This window comes from Schistocerca gregaria, chromosome 4 (assembly GCF_023897955.1).
Source record: "Schistocerca gregaria isolate iqSchGreg1 chromosome 4, iqSchGreg1.2, whole genome shotgun sequence".
NCBI lineage: Eukaryota > Metazoa > Arthropoda > Insecta > Orthoptera > Acrididae > Schistocerca > Schistocerca gregaria.
Genome location: NC_064923.1, coordinates 350135983 through 350158021, shown reverse-complemented (window position 1 = coordinate 350158021; position 22039 = coordinate 350135983). Strand labels below are relative to the sequence as shown.

General features: G+C 42.4%; 1 protein-coding gene across 1 annotated transcript in view; it reads right to left on the bottom strand.

Moving 5' to 3' along the window:
- The window catches only part of LOC126268020 (multiple epidermal growth factor-like domains protein 6), a 166608-nt gene that overhangs the window by 40970 nt on the left and 103599 nt on the right, over nt 1-22039 (bottom strand). The window contains exons 8-9 of the mRNA XM_049973432.1: nt 16618-16755; nt 7250-7378 (exon numbers count right to left, since the gene is read on the bottom strand). Of these exons, the coding sequence (XP_049829389.1) occupies nt 7250-7378; nt 16618-16755 (267 nt within the window). The remainder of the gene's footprint in view (nt 1-7249; nt 7379-16617; nt 16756-22039) is intronic.

The following is a 22039-nucleotide window of genomic DNA, read 5'->3' as shown; positions in this document are numbered from 1 at the left end:
AGACGGCGTTTTTGTCGCGAAACGCTACTGAGAAGAGATAGAGAACCGGCGTTTGCAGCTGACTGCAGAAAAATTCTACTATTACCAACGCAAATTTTGCATAAGAAAAGCGAAGATAAGAGAAATAAGGGATCGTAAATTAGGGCTTGTCGTTTTTACCTCGCTCCACGAGCGAGTGGAGCGTGAAAGGAAATTACTGGTATTTGAACAAGCTACCCTCCACCATGTACCATTCGGTGGCTAGCGGAGTATTTATGTAGATGTAGAAAAATAGGATGCCGAATTTCGGTAACCGCCGCTAGAGCGTTAGAGCCATTCTGCATCAGCTGGAATATAGCTACTAGACAGCATAAGATTTCACTAGCTCTTCGGAAGGAAGTGAGTCGGCAGTTTCAGTGCAGGGAGTATTTCGTCTCCAATTTGCCACTGAACCACCAGCTACGAAAAACATAAGTTGTGTCACTGCTGTGGTGAACTCAGCAACACAACACATGATTTTTCGTGGTTGGGACGAGTCCGAATATCATTTGGATTTTTGTCCTGCTGCAGCAAAGGGACACTTCGAACATTACGTATGTCTGTAAACTTTAAAACTTCTGGTTTACAGCTGTATGTATTCATACACAATTTTCATTTTATAGAATAATAACTTACGAATTTTTATGGTTTTCGTGGAAACTTGTTGAGAAATTTCTCGTTGCCTGCTGGCTACGGTTCCTCGGCTTCACGTAGCTTTGTAGTATCGTGCAATAGGGAAGATAGTGTCACAGACTTGATACATGAATTGGGGTGGCAATCATTAAAACAAAGGCGTTTTTCGTTGCGACGGTACCTTCTCAAGAAATTTCAATCACCAGTTTTTTCCTGCGATTGTGAAAACATTCTGTTGGTACCAACGTATATAGCGAAAAATTATCATCACGATAAAATAAGAGAAATCGGGGTTCGCACAGAAAAATGTAAGTGCTCGATTTTCCCGCGTGCCGTTCGAGAGTGGAACGGTTGGGAGATAGCTAGAAGGTGGTTCACTGAACCGTCTGTCAGGAACTTTATTGTGAACAGCAGAGTAATCACGTAGATGTAGAAGTTTTGTCAATACCATCCAATCGTGCTGGCGAAATGTCACAAAATTAAAGAACAAATATTAGGCGAAGAACCTGAGACAGAAGGTAACAGTAAGTTTGTCAAAAATTAATTTAATTTGGTCCGTCTCTTTCGATAACCTTGTACAGTATCCTGCCTTGTGTTTATTTACATTATCTTGCGTTGATCCGCATTTGAGGTGAGTTACACGTCGTAACTGCCGAGGTCGCTAATACAAGCCTCTGTGGCCCTCTGTCCGGAGGCAAGTGGTACGTTTCCTGGTGATGGAAGAAATTTTCACCAGCAGTATGTGGCTCACAATGGGACAAGCTTCTCCTCAGTGTCCCCTGAAATAACACTTTTGATGATGATCCGTGCATAGGACGGGAACTAGAGTTGGGTAAGAAATAATGCAGCTGTTACAAATAACAAGTTGTTGAGAGAATGCGATTTTCACTCTGCAGCGGAGTGTGTGCTGATATGAAACTTTCTGGAGATTAAAACTGTGTGCCGGACCGAAACTCGGACTCGGGACCTTTGCCTTTCGCGGACAAGTGCTCTACCATCTGGGCTACCCAAGTACGACTCACGTCCCGTCCTCACAGCTTTACTACTGCCAGTACCTCGTCTCGTCTCGTCTCAGAAGCCATGTCTCTGCAGTATCCTTTCTTTCAGGGGTTTTAGTTCTGCGAGGTTAGCAGGAGAGCTTCTGTAAAGTTTGGAAGGTAGGAGACTAGGTACTGGCAGAATTAAGCTGTGAGGACGGGACGTGAATCGTGCTTGGGTAGCTCAGTTGGTTAACTCAGATTTCAACGTAGTTGTACGTGTAATTAAAGAACGAATGGGACCGATTTTAGAAAAAGTCATTGGATGCCACCAGACGTGTCTCCCTCGACGTGCCATTTTTAAGACTGTCTGTGAATATCGAGACATTATTTCTATTTTCTCATCATCGTCAGCGAATGGAGGCATTGCCTTCATTGATTTTGCTAAAGCGTTTGACAGAGTCAACTACGGATATCTGTTCAGAACATTGAAACGCGTAGGTTCCAATGATGGCAACTTAGCGGTTTTAATGAACATCGTCAGAGGCATACGAACCAAAATCTCGATGAATGGACAATATACTAATGAAGTATTGATATCTAGTGGAGTTCCTCAGGGAAGTCCCCTGTCCATGTTGTTTATGTGGTTTCTCTGGAACCCCTTTTACGGCTTTTGAACACAACCTTAGAAGACATAACAAACAATAGCTGGGCTGAAGACGGTTACCAATGCATACGCTGACGATGTGGGAGTTCTAGTAAGAAGCGATGATGACTGTGCCCAGCTAACAGACAAGGTATTGCTTTTTAGCAGGGCAACTGGTGCAAGGATAAACGAAACGAAAAGTTCCTTTTTAAATTTACAGGGTCTTGACAATGTGCAGCTACCGTGGGCAAACAGAGTGGAGCGTCACACTGCTTTGGGCATAACTTTTTACAGTTGCCCATTAAGAACAACGGCTGCTCATTGGAAACAGTTGTTAGGAAAAATCAGAGGCAGCTTAATACTGCATGAAACGAGAGACTTAAATATCAAGCAAAGAATTAAACTAATAAATTGAGCAGTTCTTTCGAAAGCTGCATATGTCGCTCAGATTTTACCAACACCTCCAGACGTAGTGAAATCTATAGTGAGCACAATCTGTCGATACGTATGGAAAGGCCATATTTTTAGAGTAGCAGCAGGAACGACTACATCGAGACCCGAAAACGGAGGCCTAGGGCTGACAGATCTTCGGAGGAAAAACACTGCCCTCTTCATTAAAAGAACGCTAAAACTCATAGAGACACAGCCGAAGAGCATAACTGCCGCTCTATTTGACCTTCTCAAACCAGAAAGCATGCAGCCGCTAGTAGATGTTCGCAACATAAGGATTTTTATGTAGAATTAAGCTACTTGACATGCATTTTAACAGACAAAAATAAGAGGACAAGTAAATATGTAGTAGAGAAGTTACAATCACGCGAAAACCAAAATAAAATGGAGCTGAAGTATCCCAACAAAAACTGGGAAAAAATATGGACTAATGTAAATAACATAACACTGACTACGGAAGTGCAAGCGTCATGGTACAGAGTTGTCAACAACATCATTAGTACCAATGAAAAACTGTATTCAATAGGGCTACAAGCAACCAATGTGTGCCAAAAATGTCACAATTTGGACTCCTTAAAGCATCGCTTCATCTGTAATGGATACAAGAATATTTGGAATGGCATTGTATTGCAAGTCGCTTTTCTCAAACGGACCGATGGAAGAGAAATCACACTAAACGATATACTGTTCCCAGAAGAAATTTCCTTCCCACCACAAAAAAATGTCATCTTGTGGGTATTAGGAAATTTTGTCAATTATGTTGTTAACAACAAAGGCAATGACAATCTACAAGAATATCGAGAATATATGAAAGACGAATACTTCAAAATATACCGGAGCAAAGACCATCAAAAGAAGTTCGGAAATATGATGCAAATTTTATTTCAGAAACAAGGCATAGGTTAATACCTAAATAATATGAAATCGACCGAACAAGATAGACTGCCAAAGTAGGGGATTGCTGTTGAGGGTGAAGTACGGTGGGGACTTCGTGTGCCCCGGGGCCGCTACGGTAGCCGTGAAGGCCTCAACAGAACCCCGAAAAAGCATGTTTTCCCAAGAAGTAACAGGAGTCATGCCACAGCACAAGAATAGTAGGGAAAAACTATTCTCATGCAAAAGACGTGCATCACTGAAGAAGTTTAATTTCCTATCTTACTTTTTACTTTTGCTTCTCTCTCACTTTCGTTTTGCCGGCCGCGGTGGTCTCGCAGTTCTAGGCGCGCAGTCCGGAATCGTGCGACTGCTACGGTCGCAGGTTCGAATCCTGCCTCGGGCATGGATGTGTGTGATGCCCTTAGGTTAGTTAGGTTTAAGTAGTTCTAAGTTCTAGGGGACTGATGACCACAGCAGTTGAGTCCCATAGTGCTCAGAGCCATTTGAACCATTTGAACCATCACTTTCGTTTTAATTGTAATGGAAGAATATTTTGTGTTCCGTTAATGCAGTCAATAGTATTATAGAGAGAGTTCCACCGTAATCAATTCGGATTACAATTTACAATTTTCTAACATTGTCTTCAAGATGCAATGCAGTTTCGTAACCCATAAAAAAAAAAAACAAAGAAAAGTGGGGCATTGAAACTCGCCGAAGAAGGCGCATGAAGGAGAGCGAATGGAAGGGGAGGATGGGAGGCCGTAAAAAAAAAAAAAAAAAAAAAAAAAAAAAAAAAAAAAAAAAAAAAAACCCAGAAAGCAAAAAAAAGGAAAAAACGAGAAAAAAGAAAAAAATGTTAGTAGAGCACTTGCCTGCGAAAGGCAAAGGTCCCGAGTTCGAGTCTCGGCCCGGCACACAGTTTTAATCTGCCAGGAAGTTTCAAGTTGTCGAGAATTCGCCGTTATCGAATTAACAAGTTATCAATATCCGGATGTAATTTAACAAGCAGCAGAAACTGAGCGCCATCTGTTTTACGTCAGTCACACTACCATAGGAGTCACGTATTATATCTACTGTTATAATGCTATTTCCACAACAGTATTGCAACTAAAAGTAGCATCATAACATTCAAAGCTGTGTGCCATCTTTGCTCGAATTTTTTATTTCTTTCTAAGAACCTTGTGTCACACATTATCAATATATAACTTATAAATGGCAGAAGAAATGTAGAAGCTACTGGCGTGCATGAATTAACGCATTGGCGCGACATCATTGAGATTTTCCTATGATATTTCAAAATCCACTGAATGAGAGTTTTAAATATTCCGTCTATATTGCTCCAGTTGTCTGAGGGTTTACTAATTCTTGCTGCCGACGTGAAACGATAACATACGAACGACTTGGGGAATTATTTTGCAGTTCTTGATAAAAAAAAAGCAGCTTGTAAGGGAAAAATTGTACAATTTCGAAGAACGTGAAGAACATCCAAAGATCATAAATATCAGTGCACTCACTTTTAAAACAGAGACAGTAATTCCAAAAAACAGCGTATTAGGCAGTATGATGAGTAACTGAATAAAGGTAGAAAATTTAGTGTTGAAACCAGGATTGTAATTTTATTCATTTTCTATCTATCGCAATTGCGTTTCAGTGTGCAACACTTTCCGTCCGACTTAACTGGACGACAGATTCCCTCCGCACATGGCAGCCGACATGCACTCCCAGCTGCGGTGCCGGAGATGCCACGTGGTAGCCAATAAGCTTCAGTATAATGAATGCCGCCCGAGAGATAGGTATGCAGGGTCGGACGTACATAGATTGGGGTGCATTGACTACGAAAGGTCATATATAGGCCAGACTGGCATAAGGTTAAAAATCATGTTTATGGAGTGCTTGTTAACTAATAAAGGTCAGATTAACCAAAATTCCGTACTTGCTGAGCATCGCAGGTCCAGCGGGCACTAATCCCCCACATTACAAAACCTGAGGGTACTAGACCTTGCTCAGAAGGAGGAGAAGTTGAATCTACTAGAGGAGCTGGAAATGATTAAACATCTCGTTGTTGACAAGGACAAGTTTCTAAGCGATCAACTGGTTAGCAGTAAACCAATATATTATGGTACTGTGTTACCAATGTTCCGAATGTTTCTGCAATGATTATTTTATGTCGACAGCGTCATTCTCAATTTATTGGCTCCTTTGTGGGAAGCTTGGAACCACATTTTAAAGGGGATTATGTAAATGCTATATTTGTTATATACAAGACATGTCTCTAACATCAACACAACAACCATAACTATTTGCAGATCTCGTAGACACCAAACAAATCTTCTGAAATTTTACTTTCAGATCTCTGTAAGAAATCCATATTTTGAATGTTGTAACCAGTGATTATCCCATATATAGTTACCGTAATTTGAGGCACAACTAAAAATCATGATAGGGTGATAGTTTCAGAGGGAATCTAGCCTTTTTGCTAATTACAAAACTGTATCACGCGTGGAGAAATGAATCCGCCGTCTAGTGTCAGAATCCAATCACACGATACTTTCAAAATATAGCTCATTCAACTAATGTTAGAGGACAAAAGTTTTAGACATATTACTCTCAATGTTCTTCTGTCCATAATTTTTGAAATATAGCTGTCACGCGAAATATAAGGCAAGTTTTAAAATTAGCACACCAAATGCTTTAAGATGATATACTTTACACAACATTTTATAGCAATTTTAAATTTCGTAAAAATTTCATGTATTTTAGTATGCTTAGGGGGCAGAACGATCTGTAGATGGAATAGATGTCTCACATAGTGTTGCTACCATCTTTGTGTACATTCCAACTGATTTAATTTACAATTGATAAGCCCTTTTGAGTTACAAGTATTATAAATTAAATAACTGCTTGTGACCAGGAAGCTTACTTCTACTACGAAATACATATTTGTACTTTGTTTTCGTGACAGCACTTTTCCTAATCTGTTTGAAGGACGCCAGCAGCAATTTAGTGTAAGATGTCGTGAGGGCAGTTCGCGTAACTTACCATTCATGTAGTTTTTGTTATTGTCTGCAAAAAGTAAGTAAACAACTCTGAAGCAATATCGCCGACGTTTTGTTATTGTGGATCTTGTATGAATTGTGATTTCCTTGAGCGGTGTTTACCAGTACTCCATGTTCTCTGAATTAATGCTTCTACATCTTGGAACCTAGCACAAGTGAACCCAGGGATCAATCTTCTGGAATGATTTGCAGCCAATATCATTCCTCATTGAATAGATTAAATCTATTACTGTTTATGAATTTGTGACATCATTTAACTTATGGGGCTCAGATTTTTTTATTGATTTCGGACATGATAGCAAACGCCACAGATTGCGATGTTGAGCGTGTATTGCTAGTAAGTATTCACGTAAAGCATGTGGCTTCACACTATATAAAACTTCCTGGCAGACTAAAACTGTGTGCCAGACCGAGACTCTAACTACTTCACTGCTCATTAATATGGGAATGACAATTCGGAACAGCTAAAAATAATTATCTAAAATACCAAACTAATTACAGCAGGTGTTTCATTACGTTACCATAAAATTTTGTGCACATGATTAAGGAACCCAAGGTAAATTCAAAATGTCTAAGCGAGATAAGCCACTTACCTTTGATGTCCTTGAGACAAGTGCCTTTGTATGTTTCATGGTAGCCCTCAGCACACGCGCAGATGCCGTTCGTGCATATGGAACCATTGTAGTAGCAGTCCAATGTTTCTGAACACTCGTCATTCAGAGCTGGAAAGGTAGAAATAGGGGGAATGAATTGATGAAGCTGGCCATTTTTTCTAATTAACTAAATGATCTGCTGGATATAAGCGGAAAAAATGACGATAAAGTGACTGTCGGTGGGTTATTACCGTTTGTAAAATTACGATTGATCTCGATATTTTCCTGTAAAAAGTTACTAAGCTCACTCCATCTTTACTAACATTTTTAAGCTCCGATTGTGTAAGGTAATAATCTGCGATATGAAACAATTTCATTGTAATAAACCATACAGGACGTTCCAGGTAGCACAACCTGGGCCAAAACAGTTTCTGGGAATATGTAATCGGTTTTCGAAAAGGTCAGGAGTTTGAAGTTGTTATAGGACCCCTGGTTGAAGGTAAGAATTATAGAGCATAGTAGTATCTATGAGCATTCTGCCACACTTTGTTTACAAATAATAAAGTCATTTGTTTATATTACATGATCCAGTTACTTACCCAAAATCCGAATTGTTGGCAGACATACTCCTCCTTATCTATTAAATGACTAGCTGCAACCTGTCTTTTCTATTATGTGACAAGGCACACTCCCCTACCCCTCCGTCTATGTCAAACCAATCACAGTGAAATTTTAAAAATGAAACAGCCAATGAAAAACAGTCAAGATGACATAAACAGCCCAGTTGTGTTGGTGGGAAATCTCTCCCTACCCCAACCTCTCCTTACTCCGCATCACAGTGAGCTATTAAAATGACGCATCGAATAAATAAACTTAAAAAATACAAGGTGTCGGAATGAAATTAATTGTAGTATAAATCCCAAGCTCCATCCATCTCCTCACCAGCCAGTCAGAGTTAGCAATAAAGTTATAATTCAAAATGCCGCCTAGTTGCATTATTTGCACAATATTTACGTCAAATTGCGTAAACACACACACTGCATAATGTACTGCCACCGTCCATTATCCTTAAATCGGAGCCCAATAATATACCTGCCAATACAATGAGAAAGCCAATTACAGCGTAGTCCCATATTGTTTATGCTAAAAAATAGTACATTTATTGAGTAAAAAAAGTATGTTGGCAGTATTTACATCTCTAAAATACTTGAACTGCGTAAAATGAGACAAAAAATATGATCAACTATGTTTTTGTTACTGACTACAAAAAATCGTTAGTAGAGTGGCTTGCAAATCGATCTATGGATTTCACTGGAAGCTATTCATCATTTGCTATGGAATAATAGAACGAGTAAAAATATTGTCTCTATGAAAAGGTAAAACGAGCGTTTGCTTACGCAATGTAATAACGAATTAGTAATACAATTTTCGTTGAGAATTATTTAATTTGCTCAGAATGTGGCAGGAATATCGAACTCTTGGTGAATTTTAGTCATGAGGTTAACATACATAATTCTAGGAACTTTAAGCTGTAAATCAGATCTACAGTAGCGTTCATGTGCGTGTGTCTGCAACCAGTTTTTAAGAATTTATATGAGTTTAATGTGTGATACAAAAATCGAACTACTATCATTACTATGCTATGTTTTCTTTAAGTAGTTCAAATAAGCAAGCTACGAGTATTGCATTAAGTTATACAGGCAATTCAGACACAGAAATGTTTAATTTGAAGGTCCATAGGGCTAGCAAGTGTAGTACAGCAGTTAAACGTTCATTGTTAATGAGTATTACTAGCGAAAATGTCTTTGTCAATAGTGCCAAATTGCACTCTGTGTGTATTTTAATAAGTAATGCAAGTGTGCAAAATCTTATACAGAATTTAATAGGCGTAAATGAAGGTATCTTTATATGTGGTACCATAATATTTGCACACACCAGTGTGTTGGTTGTTATTTATTTGCATCAAACAGTCTTCTCACAAACACTTCACAAATTTTATGATCTGATGCTTTCTTCATAGTCATAACGGCAGCACTAGGTGTTCCACGGCTTTAAGTATAGACTAACTGTTTTTCATACACGTATCCATACTTCAACATCTGACCTGCTGCTCAGGGGAAAATACACGTTAATGACCTGCCCCCGCCACAGGTACTTGGAGGTACTAAATTACCTAAACCGTATTACTTCTAATAGCTACAATAATTAGCCTGTAAATAACGTAAATAGTGAAGTAACGTTTTTCAGTTTACCGTCCTCAGTCACCAATAGAAATATTTGCAATTGTTCCCATTACATTCTGTGCATAATGCAATTTATTTCGCTCGAATTTTTCATAGAGATCTATAATTACAATTTGTTAATTATGATAAGCAAGCAATTTGTGTGAATATATATACACTCCTGGAAATGGGAAAAAGAACACATTGACACCGGTGTGTCAGACCCACCATACTTGCTCCGGACACTGTGAGAGGGCCGTACAAGCAATGATCACGCGCACGGCACAGCGGACACACCAGGAACCGCGGTGTTGGCCGTCGAATGGCGCTAGCTGCGCAGCAATTGTGCACCGCCGCCGTCAGTGTCAGCCAGTTTGCCGTGGCATACGGAGCTCCATCGCAGTCTTTAACACTGGTAGCATGCCGCGACAGCGTGGACGTGAACCGTATGTGCAGTTGACGGACTTTGAGCGAGGGCGTATAGTGGGCATGCGGGAGGCCGGGTGGACGTACCGCCGAATTGCTCAACACGTGGGGCGTGAGGTCTCCACAGTACATCGATGTTGTCGCCAGTGGTCGGCGGAAGGTGCACGTGCCCGTCGACCTGGGACCGGACCGCAGCGACGCACGGATGCACGCCAAGACCGTAGGATCCTACGCAGTGCCGTAGGGGACCGCACTGCTCACGCCCCAACATCGTGCAGCCCGCCTCCAGTGGTGTCGCGACAGGCGTGAATGGAGGGACGTGTCGTCTTCAGCGATGAGAGTCGCTTCTGCCTTGGTGCCAATGATGGTCGTATGCGTGTTTGGCGCCGTGCAGGTGAGCGCCACAATCAGGACTGCATACGACCGAGGCACACAGGGCCAACACCCGGCATCATGGTGTGGGGAGCGATCTCCTACACTGGCCGTACACCTCTGGTGATCGTCGAGGGGACACTGAATAGTGCACGGTACATCCAAACCGTCATCGAACCCATCGTTCTACCATTCCTAGACCGGCAAGGGAACTTGCTGTTCCAATAGGACAATGCACGTCCGCATGTATCCCGTGCCACCCAACGTGCTCTAGAATGTGTAAGTCAACTATCCTGGCCAGCAAGATCTCCGGATCTGTCCCCCATTGAGCATGTTTGGGACTGGATGAAGCGTCGTCTCACGCGGTCTGCACGTCCAGCACGAACGCTGGTCCAACTGAGGCGGCAGGTGGAAATGGCATGGCAAGCCGTTCCACAGGACTACATCCAGCATCTCTACGTTCGTCTCCATGGGAGAATAGCAGCCTGCATTGCTGCGAAAGGTGGATATACACTGTACTAGTGCCGACATTGTGCATGCTCTGTTGCCTGTGTCTATGTGCCTGTGGTTCTGTCAGTGTGATCATGTGATGTATATGACCCCAGGAATGTGTCAATAAAGTTTCCCCTTCCTGGGACAACGAATTCACGGTGTTCTTATTTCAATTTCCAGGTATATATATATATATATATATATATATATATATATATATATATATATATATATATATATATATATGTGTGTGTGTGTGTGTGTGTGTGTGTGTGTGTGCGTGTTTGGATGTTTGGTGCTCGATAAATGATAAACAATTGTATCAAAAAATTTATTTTCGAGACATCGACTCTCCATCTTTGGAGATATTGCGTCTCTGTCGCCCTCTTTGTGTATGTGTGTGTGTGTGTGTGTGTGTGTGTGTGTGTGTGTGTGTGTGTGTACGAACAAGGCAGTAGTTGTTCAGTATAAGTGATATACGTACTGCAGTGAAAATCTTTGTCCTTCCTTCCTAAAATTGCGTCGTAGTTTAAGTGATAAAAACACCTTCCTTCCGTCCTGAAATGGTGTTGTGTGAGATGTGTGTGGTTGTGAGGTTGTGTGAATGTGTGTATGTCTCGTGCTTTTTTTTTACCATATATTGCTGTTGAGTATAGGAAATACGCTTGCAGCGAGTCTTCATTTCCAACTGACAAACGTTTCAGAGCGTGAATGCAGCTGTTGATTTCGATTAGGTCCAGATAATTAGCGGTCAACTAATTTTATGTTCATAGTGATACAGCATCTTCATCATTAGTACACCTAACTAATTACATCTAGAATGTCAATTTGTTTGTATGCTTCCCTTGTATTTTACCGTGGAAAGGTTAGATCTGATCTTGGAATGAGAACTGTCTACCATCAACAGGAGCAGCCCCGATATCATCTACATCTACACACATACCCCGCAATCCACCATACGGTGCGTGGGGGAGGGTACCTCGTACCACAACTAGCATCTTCTCCCCCTATTCCACTCCCAGAGAGAACGAGGGAAAAATGACTGCCTGTATGCCTCTGTACGAGCCCTAATCTCTCTTATCTGATCTTTGTGGTCTTTACGCGAAATATAAGTTGGCGGCAGTAAAATTGTACTGCAGTCAGCCTCAAATGCTGGTGCTCTAAATTTCCCCAGTAGCGATTCACATACCAGCTATGGCTCATTCAACGACACCAGCAGGTAAACATTCCCTACATACAGTCATCCCGCAACCTCCCTCCCACACCCAACCAAAACTATAATTAAAATAAAAGGCCGAGTACCAGTGATCGTCAGTGTGAAACTAAGAGAACCCAGCTAACTCTCCCAGATACCAATGACATGCAGGCTGAAATCATCTCAGAACAGCAGATGTCAGCCCACATTTCTCAATCCAAAGACAAGCCTAGCTCACATTCAGTGCTACATACCAGCAACGCAAAATCCGGCAACTCATCCCTATGAGAGATTCCATCATCATTAAAACTGTCGGTTCCCATTCATCCCTCCTCCGAGTTATCCCCTCTTTTGAAGGAAATGCTACCATTACGGACCTTACAAACCCTCCACCTAACCAGCCCCAACCTCCTCGCTTACCCGTCACATTCACAGCATGGATCGAAAAATCAACCTAGAGTACACGGAAGAAGAGATCTTACATGATATCGCAACCAAGAGTCAATGTATGCAAGACACTCCGCGTTCAAATTGGTAATGGACTTTGCTTCATAATATGTGTGTTCTCAGAATCACCTAAGACCACTGACACACTAATCAAAATGGGGCTTTGGTTTACCTCAGGAAGGATTCTGTAGAAGCAACTTGATACACTAAACAAGTGTATAATTCCGGCGATGCTTACAATACAGTGATCACCTGGCAGAACATTACAGAAATACACTTACCTGTTGTCACTGCACCAAAACTACCTTCACAAACAATGCATTAATCTAAACATATCGCGGATGCCATTTCCAACCATACCCCACTCTAAACTCTCTCCTACGACCGTCCAACTCCTCCTCCACCTGCTATTGCCCTGTTTCGAAAACTCTTCGTGCATACATAGAATTCCTTCCTACTCGCGACTGAGACTCGCTCATACTGCTCTGACAGTTCTAGCGATATGTTCACAATTACTTACAAGCCAAATGTCGTCAGGACTGGCATATGACAGCACTAAACTGAACAAAACACCTATAAACTCTACAAAGTATTGGAAATAATTTCATAGACTCTCCAGAAAAAACCCACTCCCACTTATCCAATTCTACATAGCAACAGACATTTCTAGGCAACCTCACCAAAGCCAACCGCTTCGCATCCCTCTTGGAAGAGATATTCACCATCCCACATCATCCTAACTTTGATTACACCATGGACTCTTACGTGTATGTACCACATGTATGTACCTCTCATACCATACTCCCAGTACTTACACAGCACTCCATGAGCAGAACTAAACACACCAGTATAGGCTGACGATATTACACAAACACTCGCTAAAAAGCAAAACACAGCGGCTAGTCATGATACAATTACCTATCGCCACCTCAAGGAAAGTCCCAGAGCCTATCATGAAACCTTTGCCATCCTTCACACCTTTACAATACCACTCTGTACACAATTTCTTACCAAGAGCAGTGGAAAACATCTAAAGTTCTCCTCTTCCTGAAACCTGATGAGTCACCGTCGCAAACATCAGCATATCAACCCTGCAGCCTCGGATCAGTTTCCAGCAAAATTTTTAAAACTATTCTTACTCATCGAATCCATCAGCATCTTACAACCCACCTACCCATTCCCAATACCAAGTGTTGCTTTTGTCCCAACTATTACATCGACGACCAAATTCTTTACCTTAGTCACCTGTTTTCACATCAATTGAATAAATTGAAGTCCGCCATATTTGTCTCCCTTGATATCCAAAAAGTCTTCTCTTGGGTATGGGATTCTGCCCTGATCTTCAAACTACAAACCTATGCATTCCTACTTAACGATGCCCACCTAATAGGATCCTTCCTTCAACACTGTCCTACATATGTGACAATCAACCATGCCTGCTCTCACATCCTCCACCTTGTTGCAGACGTGCCTCAATGCTCTGTCCTTTCACCTCTCCTTTACATGCTGTACTCTGCAGACATTTCCAAAAGCGCCAGCCCCAACATACCTTCTGCAATATGCTGTCGACAACGTCGACCTATCCACTCATCATACCATTCAACTCTTCGATGCCTCACTCCAACTTCTAATCGAGTGGTGTAACATGTGGAAACTCGAAGTACATGCACACGAAAGCCAAGCCACCATCTTGGGTCGCACCACTTGGCGCTTCCGTCTTCCAGGTTACCGTCTCCCCCTCTGAGTAACACACAAAAGTATTTAGAGATAACTCTTGACAGAAAACTAACGTTGAATGCACATCTCCTTATCATCCTATACAGAGCTTAAGATACGGAAACTACTGACAGGTCGCACCTGATGTCTACATCCTTCTACCATTATCCACACACATAAGTCCCTCATGCATCCCATCTTAATCTACACCCACGTTGCCTGGATGTCTGCCTCGCCTAAATTCTATAGTCCCTTGAAATACTAAAAAAAAGTACCCTTCACCTCGCCTTCTGCATCCCCTATCTTCCCTATCTAGCATCCTGTACCAATTCATCCACTTCCCACACCATATTCTGTTTCTAGAGAATCTTCAGATCTAATACATTAATCGCAGAACACAGTCCCAACACTCAGTTTCCCAACCACCAATAACGTATCTAGATTCCCTGTTGCACTATCACATCCACATTTTACCTTCCATGCACGTCCATGCTTTATCCATCCTCCCCCGCCGGAATTTTAACCAACTTTCTCTCCCCAACAATGAAATCCGTCCAGAGTTATAACCCCCTACCTAACCATAATCACAACGCTCCCCCTCACACCATACTCCCATTTTCTTCTTCCTCCTTCATCGAACTTGGTGACTTTTAATCATACCTGCACCCTAATCATACTCATCATTGTACCTTCATCATGATGGTTTCTTCCTGTGTATCCTAGCATCACCATTACACCATGGCATCATTCACATTCTTAATTTTTATATTTTAACTGTAATAAAAATCGTCAAACGAGTTTTAAAAACAACTTCTACTTCCCATCTATGTGTATTTTACAAAATCTTCTTTTATTGTCATTTGTTTTTATCTCAAAATCACCATTATCATCCACCTATCTATTGATTAGAAAAACATATTTTTTGTGAACTTTTATAGATTTTAACCATCTGCAATTACGGTTTGTGTAATCTTTGGCAGTTTTTATCTGCTGACAGCCCGCCCCCGTTGAGGGGGGAGGGGGGAATTGAAATAGCAATAAAGAAAAAAGTCACAGATGTGAAACTGGTGAACCGGTCCGTAAATGAATTTTTGTAGTCAGTAGTGTAAATATATCTGAAGATATTTTTGGCCCCATTTTACATTTGTAAATCTTGCAAACAGAACTTTTTGGTAAATGATTAGGATGTTTATGAGCGTAGCCAAAATGGGGCTTAGCTCTTTCGTTTTATTGGTGGCTAAAACATTAGGTTCTTATTGCAGGGTAGGGGAGGGAATTGGTACATTATGCAGTGCGTTTGCTTATGCAACTTTACGTAAATATTATGGAAATAATGCATCTAAATGGCAATTTTACACTTCATTTTAACACTAGATTATAACTGGCTAGAAGTGTAGAGCACAACTGATGTAGTTCTACAATGATGGATTTTTTATATTTCTTTATTTATAGGGTATTTCATCTCAATATTTCGCTGTGATTCGATGGAACGAGAAGGACGGGGCGGTGAAAGGGCTTTTAGTTTCCCACTAACACATCTGGGCTATTTCCGCTATCCTGAATTTTTGATTCGTTGTTTAATTTTTAATAAATCAATGTGGTTCTTTTGAGATGGGGGCGAGTATGGGACATGGGGAGGGGAGGATGTGTAGCTTGCAATGTGATGGCTGTGTTTATCACGTGATGAAGGAGGGGGTATGGACGCCGCCAACTCTGCTTCTGAGGTCAGTGACCTTGGTAATGAGATGTAAACAAATTACTACTTCATGACCTAGAAAAAATGAGCCAAAATAGTCATAGAAATTCTACTGAGCATACTTGAAGGAGGCTATGGGATGAGTATCAAATGAGGTATTTGGCTGGAAATAAGTAAGAAACAAAAAGGATTGCGTACGGGCTCAACATTAATGTCAGCGGTGAAATGTTTGAAAACCGTAAATACGATAAATTATTCACTTTGCTTTATGAATTAAGAATTCGCTCTTAAATCTGTGCACTATTACGAAAGTAGCATGTCTTTTCGTGCAAAATATTGAAACGTATCGCATACTTACACAAATTTTTTTAAAAATATTTTCGACAGTTAGCTACTATACACTGTGAGGTCCTGTATTTACTGCATCTCGAGAAACTCCCTGTGTGTTAGAGACGTCATTCTAAACAACGATGCGATATCCGGTGACCGTCAGCGATGCGTTGTCACCCACATACTGTGTTGTTGAAGACTTACGAGTATTTTCAACGAATACAAGTAAAACCGATCTGACGTGACCATGAAGCACAGCAGTATACTGCAACAGTGCAGATATAGACAGAGAATTCTGCAACATAAGAGTTGCCTGCGTCATAGATCTACGTTCTTCTTCCAACACGGAAGTCACATAATTTACTGTGTTTTAAACTCGATGTAATTTAAATTGCAAGAAGACAGGAAAAAATTGGTTTATTGCCCACACTCTTAATAAAACAGAGCAGTTTCAGAAAGCACTTAAGATTACCTTTGATTGGCCAGCAGAAATTTCTCTCTTCGACGAAGCGGAAGCTGTCGTCGCAGGCGCATTTGTAGTCCTTACAGACGGCATTCCCGAAGGAAAAGCAGTTTGCGTTCTCGGCGCAGCTGTAGTTCATCTTGCGGGCTGTAGGAATTCAGAGGTATAGTATTAGTAACTTACAATGGCTGTAAGACAAAAACAGCTCCCAGGCGTCTTTCTTACAACAAATAATGCTACTAGTAACTTCATCTTTGAGCTACTAGAATGTGTTTTGCAAAATACACTGTCTCAATCAGAGAAACTTTGGCGTGTAGATAGGTGTTATCGAAAATCGCCACAAGACACGGGACCATCTCCGCTGTTGTTCTTCGGGTACCAATCAGTCTTCGTCGAAATACCTATGATCGATACTGGCATACATTCAATTTACACATCTTGATACAATATACCGTCCTATCATGTTCTTTTATCTATAGTACACTATCTGATCAAAACTGCCCGGACACCTTACATGTGGTGTGTCCACCCTTCACCTTTATGACATCTTGAAGACTGCTGAGGACACTTTCAGTGAGTTGTCTGAACGTCTATGGAGGAATGGCAGCCAATTCTTCCTCAAGTGCCGAAACCAGAGAAGGTAGAGATGGACGTTGGGGACTTACGCCTAAGATGTTCCATTGGGTTTAGGTTGGGACTTTGGACACAGCAGTCCACTTCAGGAGCGTTATTGTACACAAACCATTGCCTCAAAGATGTTGCTTTATGATGGTTTATTACCATGTTGATAGATAGGACGATTCGTTGTCTCCGCACTTTTCCACTAGTGTACACAATACACAAAGCTGTAAAATGTATTCATAGCCTTACCCATTAAGCGTTTTCTTAAGGAAATAAGAGGACCGCATCGACCGTGTCCTTACAAAGGAACTCTCATGACATTCACCGTAATCGATGTAGCGAAATGGTAGCAAAAATATCTGGATGGCAGCATTGGGATTTGAGCTGTAGTCTTCACGAGTACTAGTCTAGTGTCTTATCAATGCGCCATCCTCGTCAGCTTGTAAGTATCCCTTTCATTGCCAACTTTCAATATTTCAATAATTTTCTTTCAGTAAATCGCGAACTTGTCACTGCTGAAACTTTGGAAAGATATTCTGCAACCAGTATCAACACCATACAGCATAGCTGTCCCTTAGAGGTGTAGTGGAGGAAGAGTGGTAATCTCTGGCGGTTCCGGGAGATTGCAACCAATCAGTGTGCTGATGGTTAGGAGTCGACGCTTGCGTCAGTGAAAAAGACCAATAAAAAGGTGTTAGCATGTGGATGTAATGTGCTGTTCCAGTCTCTTCTGTACCTAAGGTCCATCACCGTTCCCTTTGGATCCCTACGTAATTCGGTGCTCTCCGATACACACGATCGAACAACGGAGGAGTGGTACTCAAGCGTCAACTTTAGGTTACAATATCTCCGGAAGTAATTAACATTTTACAATCCAACGAACGGCACTGATTACGTATTTGTTTATACACTCCTGGAAATGGAAAAAAGAACACATTGACACCGGTGTGTCAGACCCTCCATACTTGCTCCGGACACTGCGAGAGGGCTGTACAAGCAATGATCACACGCACGACACAGCGGACACACCAGGAACCGCGGTGTTGGCAGTCGAATCGCGCTAGCTACGCAGTATTTGTGCATCGCCGCCGTCAGTGTCAGCCAGTTTGCCGTGGCATACGGAGCTCCATCGCAGTCTTTAACACTGGTAGCATGCCGCGACAGCGTGGACGTGAACCGTATGTGCAGTTGACGGACTTTGAGCGAGGGCGTATAGTGGGCATGTGGGAGGCCGGGTGGACGTACCGCCGAATTGCTCAACACGTGGGGCGTGAGGTCTCCACAGTACATCGATGTTGTCGCCAGTGGTCGGCGGAAGGTGCACGTGTCCGTCGACCTGGGACCGGACCGCAGCGACGCACAGGTGCACGCCAAGACCGTAGGATCCTACGCAGTGCCGTAGGGGACCGCACAGCCACTTCCCAGCAAATTAGGGACACTGTTGCTCCTGGGGTATCGGCGAGGACCATTCGCAACCGTCTCCATGAAGCTGGGCTACGGTCCCGCACACTGTTAGGCCGTCTTCCGCTCACGCCCCAACATCGTGCGGGCTGCCTCCAGTGGTGTCGCGACAGGCGTGAATGGAGGGACGTGTCGTCTTCAGCGATGAGAGTCGCTTCTGCCTTGGTGCCAATGATGGTCGTATGCGTGTTTGGCGCCGTGCAGGTGAGCGCCACAATCAGGACTGCATACGACCGAGGCACACAGGGCCAACACCCGGCATCATGGTGTGGGGAGCGATCTCCTACACTGGCCGTACACCTCTGGTGATCGTCGAGGGGACACTGAATAGTGCACGGTACATCCAAACCGTCATCGAACCCATCGTTCTACCATTCCTAGACCGGCAAGGGAACTTGCTGTTCCAACAGGACAATGCACGTCCGCATGTATCCCGTGCCACCCAACGTGCTCTAGAAGGTGTAAGTCAACTATCCTGGCCAGCAAAATCTCCGGATCTGTCCCCCATTGAGCATGTTTGGGACTGGATGAAGCGTCGTCTCACGCGGCCTGCACGTCCAGCACGAACGCTGGTCCAACTGAGGCGGCAGGTGGAAATGGCATGGCAAGCCGTTCCACAGGACTACATCCAGCATCTCTACGATCGTCTCCATGGGGGAATAGCAGCCAGCATTGCTGCGAAAGGTGGATATACACTGTACTAGTGCCGACATTGTGCATGCTCTGTTGCCTGTGTCTATGTGCCTGTGGTTCTGTCAGTGTGATCATGTGATGTATCTGACCCCGGGAATGTGTCAATAAAGTTTCCCTTTCCTGGGACAATGAATTCACGGTGTTCTTATTTCAATTTCCAGGAGTGTATGTTCAGATGTGCTAACAAAACTAACTGGGTTCCATTTAAAAGAAACGTAGGTTTGTGTTAAAAAACATACTTCCGTGCATTTTTTTATGGTTTGTATTAACCAATTACACTAGCCCCTCTCCTCAAGTTCGGTCTGTGGAATCGATTCGTCAGTATTTGATGTGGTTACGAAATATATCCAGCGGTAATGTTAGGTGACTCACCCTGTATATGATTTGCCTCATTCGCACGGAATCTTGTAAACACCTGAGTTACGCAGGCCCAAGTCGTCTTTAACGGATCCCATCAGTGATGGAAGTTTGGAAGGAGGCCGAAAGATGACTCTCACTTGATACTTTCTCAATATTCTGCCTATCTGTGAAGAAATATTCCCAATAAATGGTAGATAAGCAGTCGACCTGAAGGCCTCTTCTTCTTACTTGATCCGTCGTTTGTATGTCTGCATCACTCTGTTCGCTTGCCTAGTTGAAAAGCCATTCTTCAGAAATACTTTTTTCAGGTGTTCCAGTTCCGCTTGAAGACGGCCGGCGTCAGAGGTGGTATGGGCAGGGTGGAGTAAGGTTTTGACAACGCCCATTGTTTGTGCTGGATGGTGGCAACTAGTAGCTTACAGATACAGGTCTGTATGAGTGGGCTTTCCGTACACCAAGTGACCAAGTGTGCCATCACTCTTACGTCGCACCAAGACGTATAAAAATGGGAAGCAACCGTCTTTCTCCATCTCCATGCTAAACTTTATGTTTTCATGTATGGAGTTCATGTGACGTAAAATTTCTTGGAGACGGTCCAAACCATGACGCCACTCTATAAGTGTGTCATGAACGTATAGCCAAAATACTGCCGGTTTAAAAGTGGCAGAGTCGAGTGCTCTCTCCTCAAAATCTTCCATGAAAAGACTGGCCACCAGGGAAGACAAAGGACATCCCATAGCGACACCGTCAAATTGTTCGAAAAATTCGTTGTTAAATATAAAATATGTAGAGCAGAGAGTGTGCTCAAACAACGCTGTAATGTCAGCACAAAACATATTTTCAATGAGGTGTAGTGAGTCCACAAGAGGCAACTTTTTGAAAAGGGAAACCACATCAAGACTGATCAATAAGTCGTTACTTTGCAGCTGTAGTGACTGAAACCGGCTGATAAATCACTGCACGCACGCCTAACACTGGTTTGAGCAAAGATGCCAAAAATTTTGCTGGGTCGTAAGTGGCTGCTCCAACGTTACCCACAATTGGGCGTATCGGTACATTTTCCTAGTGGATCTTGTTGTCGTTGTTGTGGTCTTCAGTCCTGAGACTGGTTTGATGCAGCTCTCCATGCTACTCTATCCTGTGCAGGCTTCTTCATCTCCCAGTACCTACTGTAGCCTACATCCTTCTGGATCTGCTTAGTGTATTCACCTCTTGGTCTCCCTCTACGATTTTTACCCTCCACGCTGTACGCCAGTACTAAATTGGTGATCCCTTGATGCCTCAAATCATGTCCTACCAACCGATCCCTTCTTCTGGTCAAGTTGTGCCACAAATTTCTCTCCTCCCCAATCCTATTCAATACCTCCCCATTAGTTATGTGATCTACCCATCTAATCTTCAGCATTCTTCTGTAGCACCACATTTCAAAAGCTTCTATTCTCTTCTTGTCCAAACTATTTATCGTCCATGTTTCACTTATATACATGGCTACACTCCATACAAATACTTTCAGAAACGACTTCCTAACGCTTAAATCTATACTCGATGTTAACAAATTTCTCTTCTTCAGAAACGCTTTCCTTGCCATTGCCAGTCTACATTTTATATCCTCTCTACTTCGACCATCATCAATTATTTTGTTCACCAAATAGCAAAACTCCTTTACTACTTTAAGTGTCTCATTTCCTAATCTAATTCCCTCAGCATCACCCGACTTAATTCGACTACATTCCATTATCCTCGTTTTGCTTTTGCTGATGTTCATCTTATACCCTCCTTTCAAGAGACTGACCAATTCCGTTCAACTGCTCTTCCAAGTCCTTTGCTGTCTCTGACAGAATTACAATGTCATCGGCAAACCTCAAAGTTTTTATTTCTTCTCCATGGATTTTAATACCTACTCCGAATTTTTCTTTTGTTTCCTTCACTGCTTGCTCAATATACAGATTGAATAACATTGGGGAGAGGCTGCAACCGTGTCTCAATCGCTTCCCAACTACTGCTTCCCTTTCGTGTCCCTCGACTCTTATGACTGCCGTCTGGTTTCTGTACAAATTGTAAATAGCCTTTCGCTCCCTGTATTTTACCCCTGCCACCTTCAGCATTTGAAAGAGAGTATTCCAGTCAACATTGTCTAAAGCTTTCTCTAAGTCTATAAATGCTAGAAACGTGGGTTTGCTTTTCCTCAATATAGCTTCTGAGACAAGTCGTAGGGTCAGTATTGCCTCACGTGTTTCAATCTTTATACGGAATCCAAACTGATCTACCCCAAGGTCAGCTTCTACTAGTTTTTCCA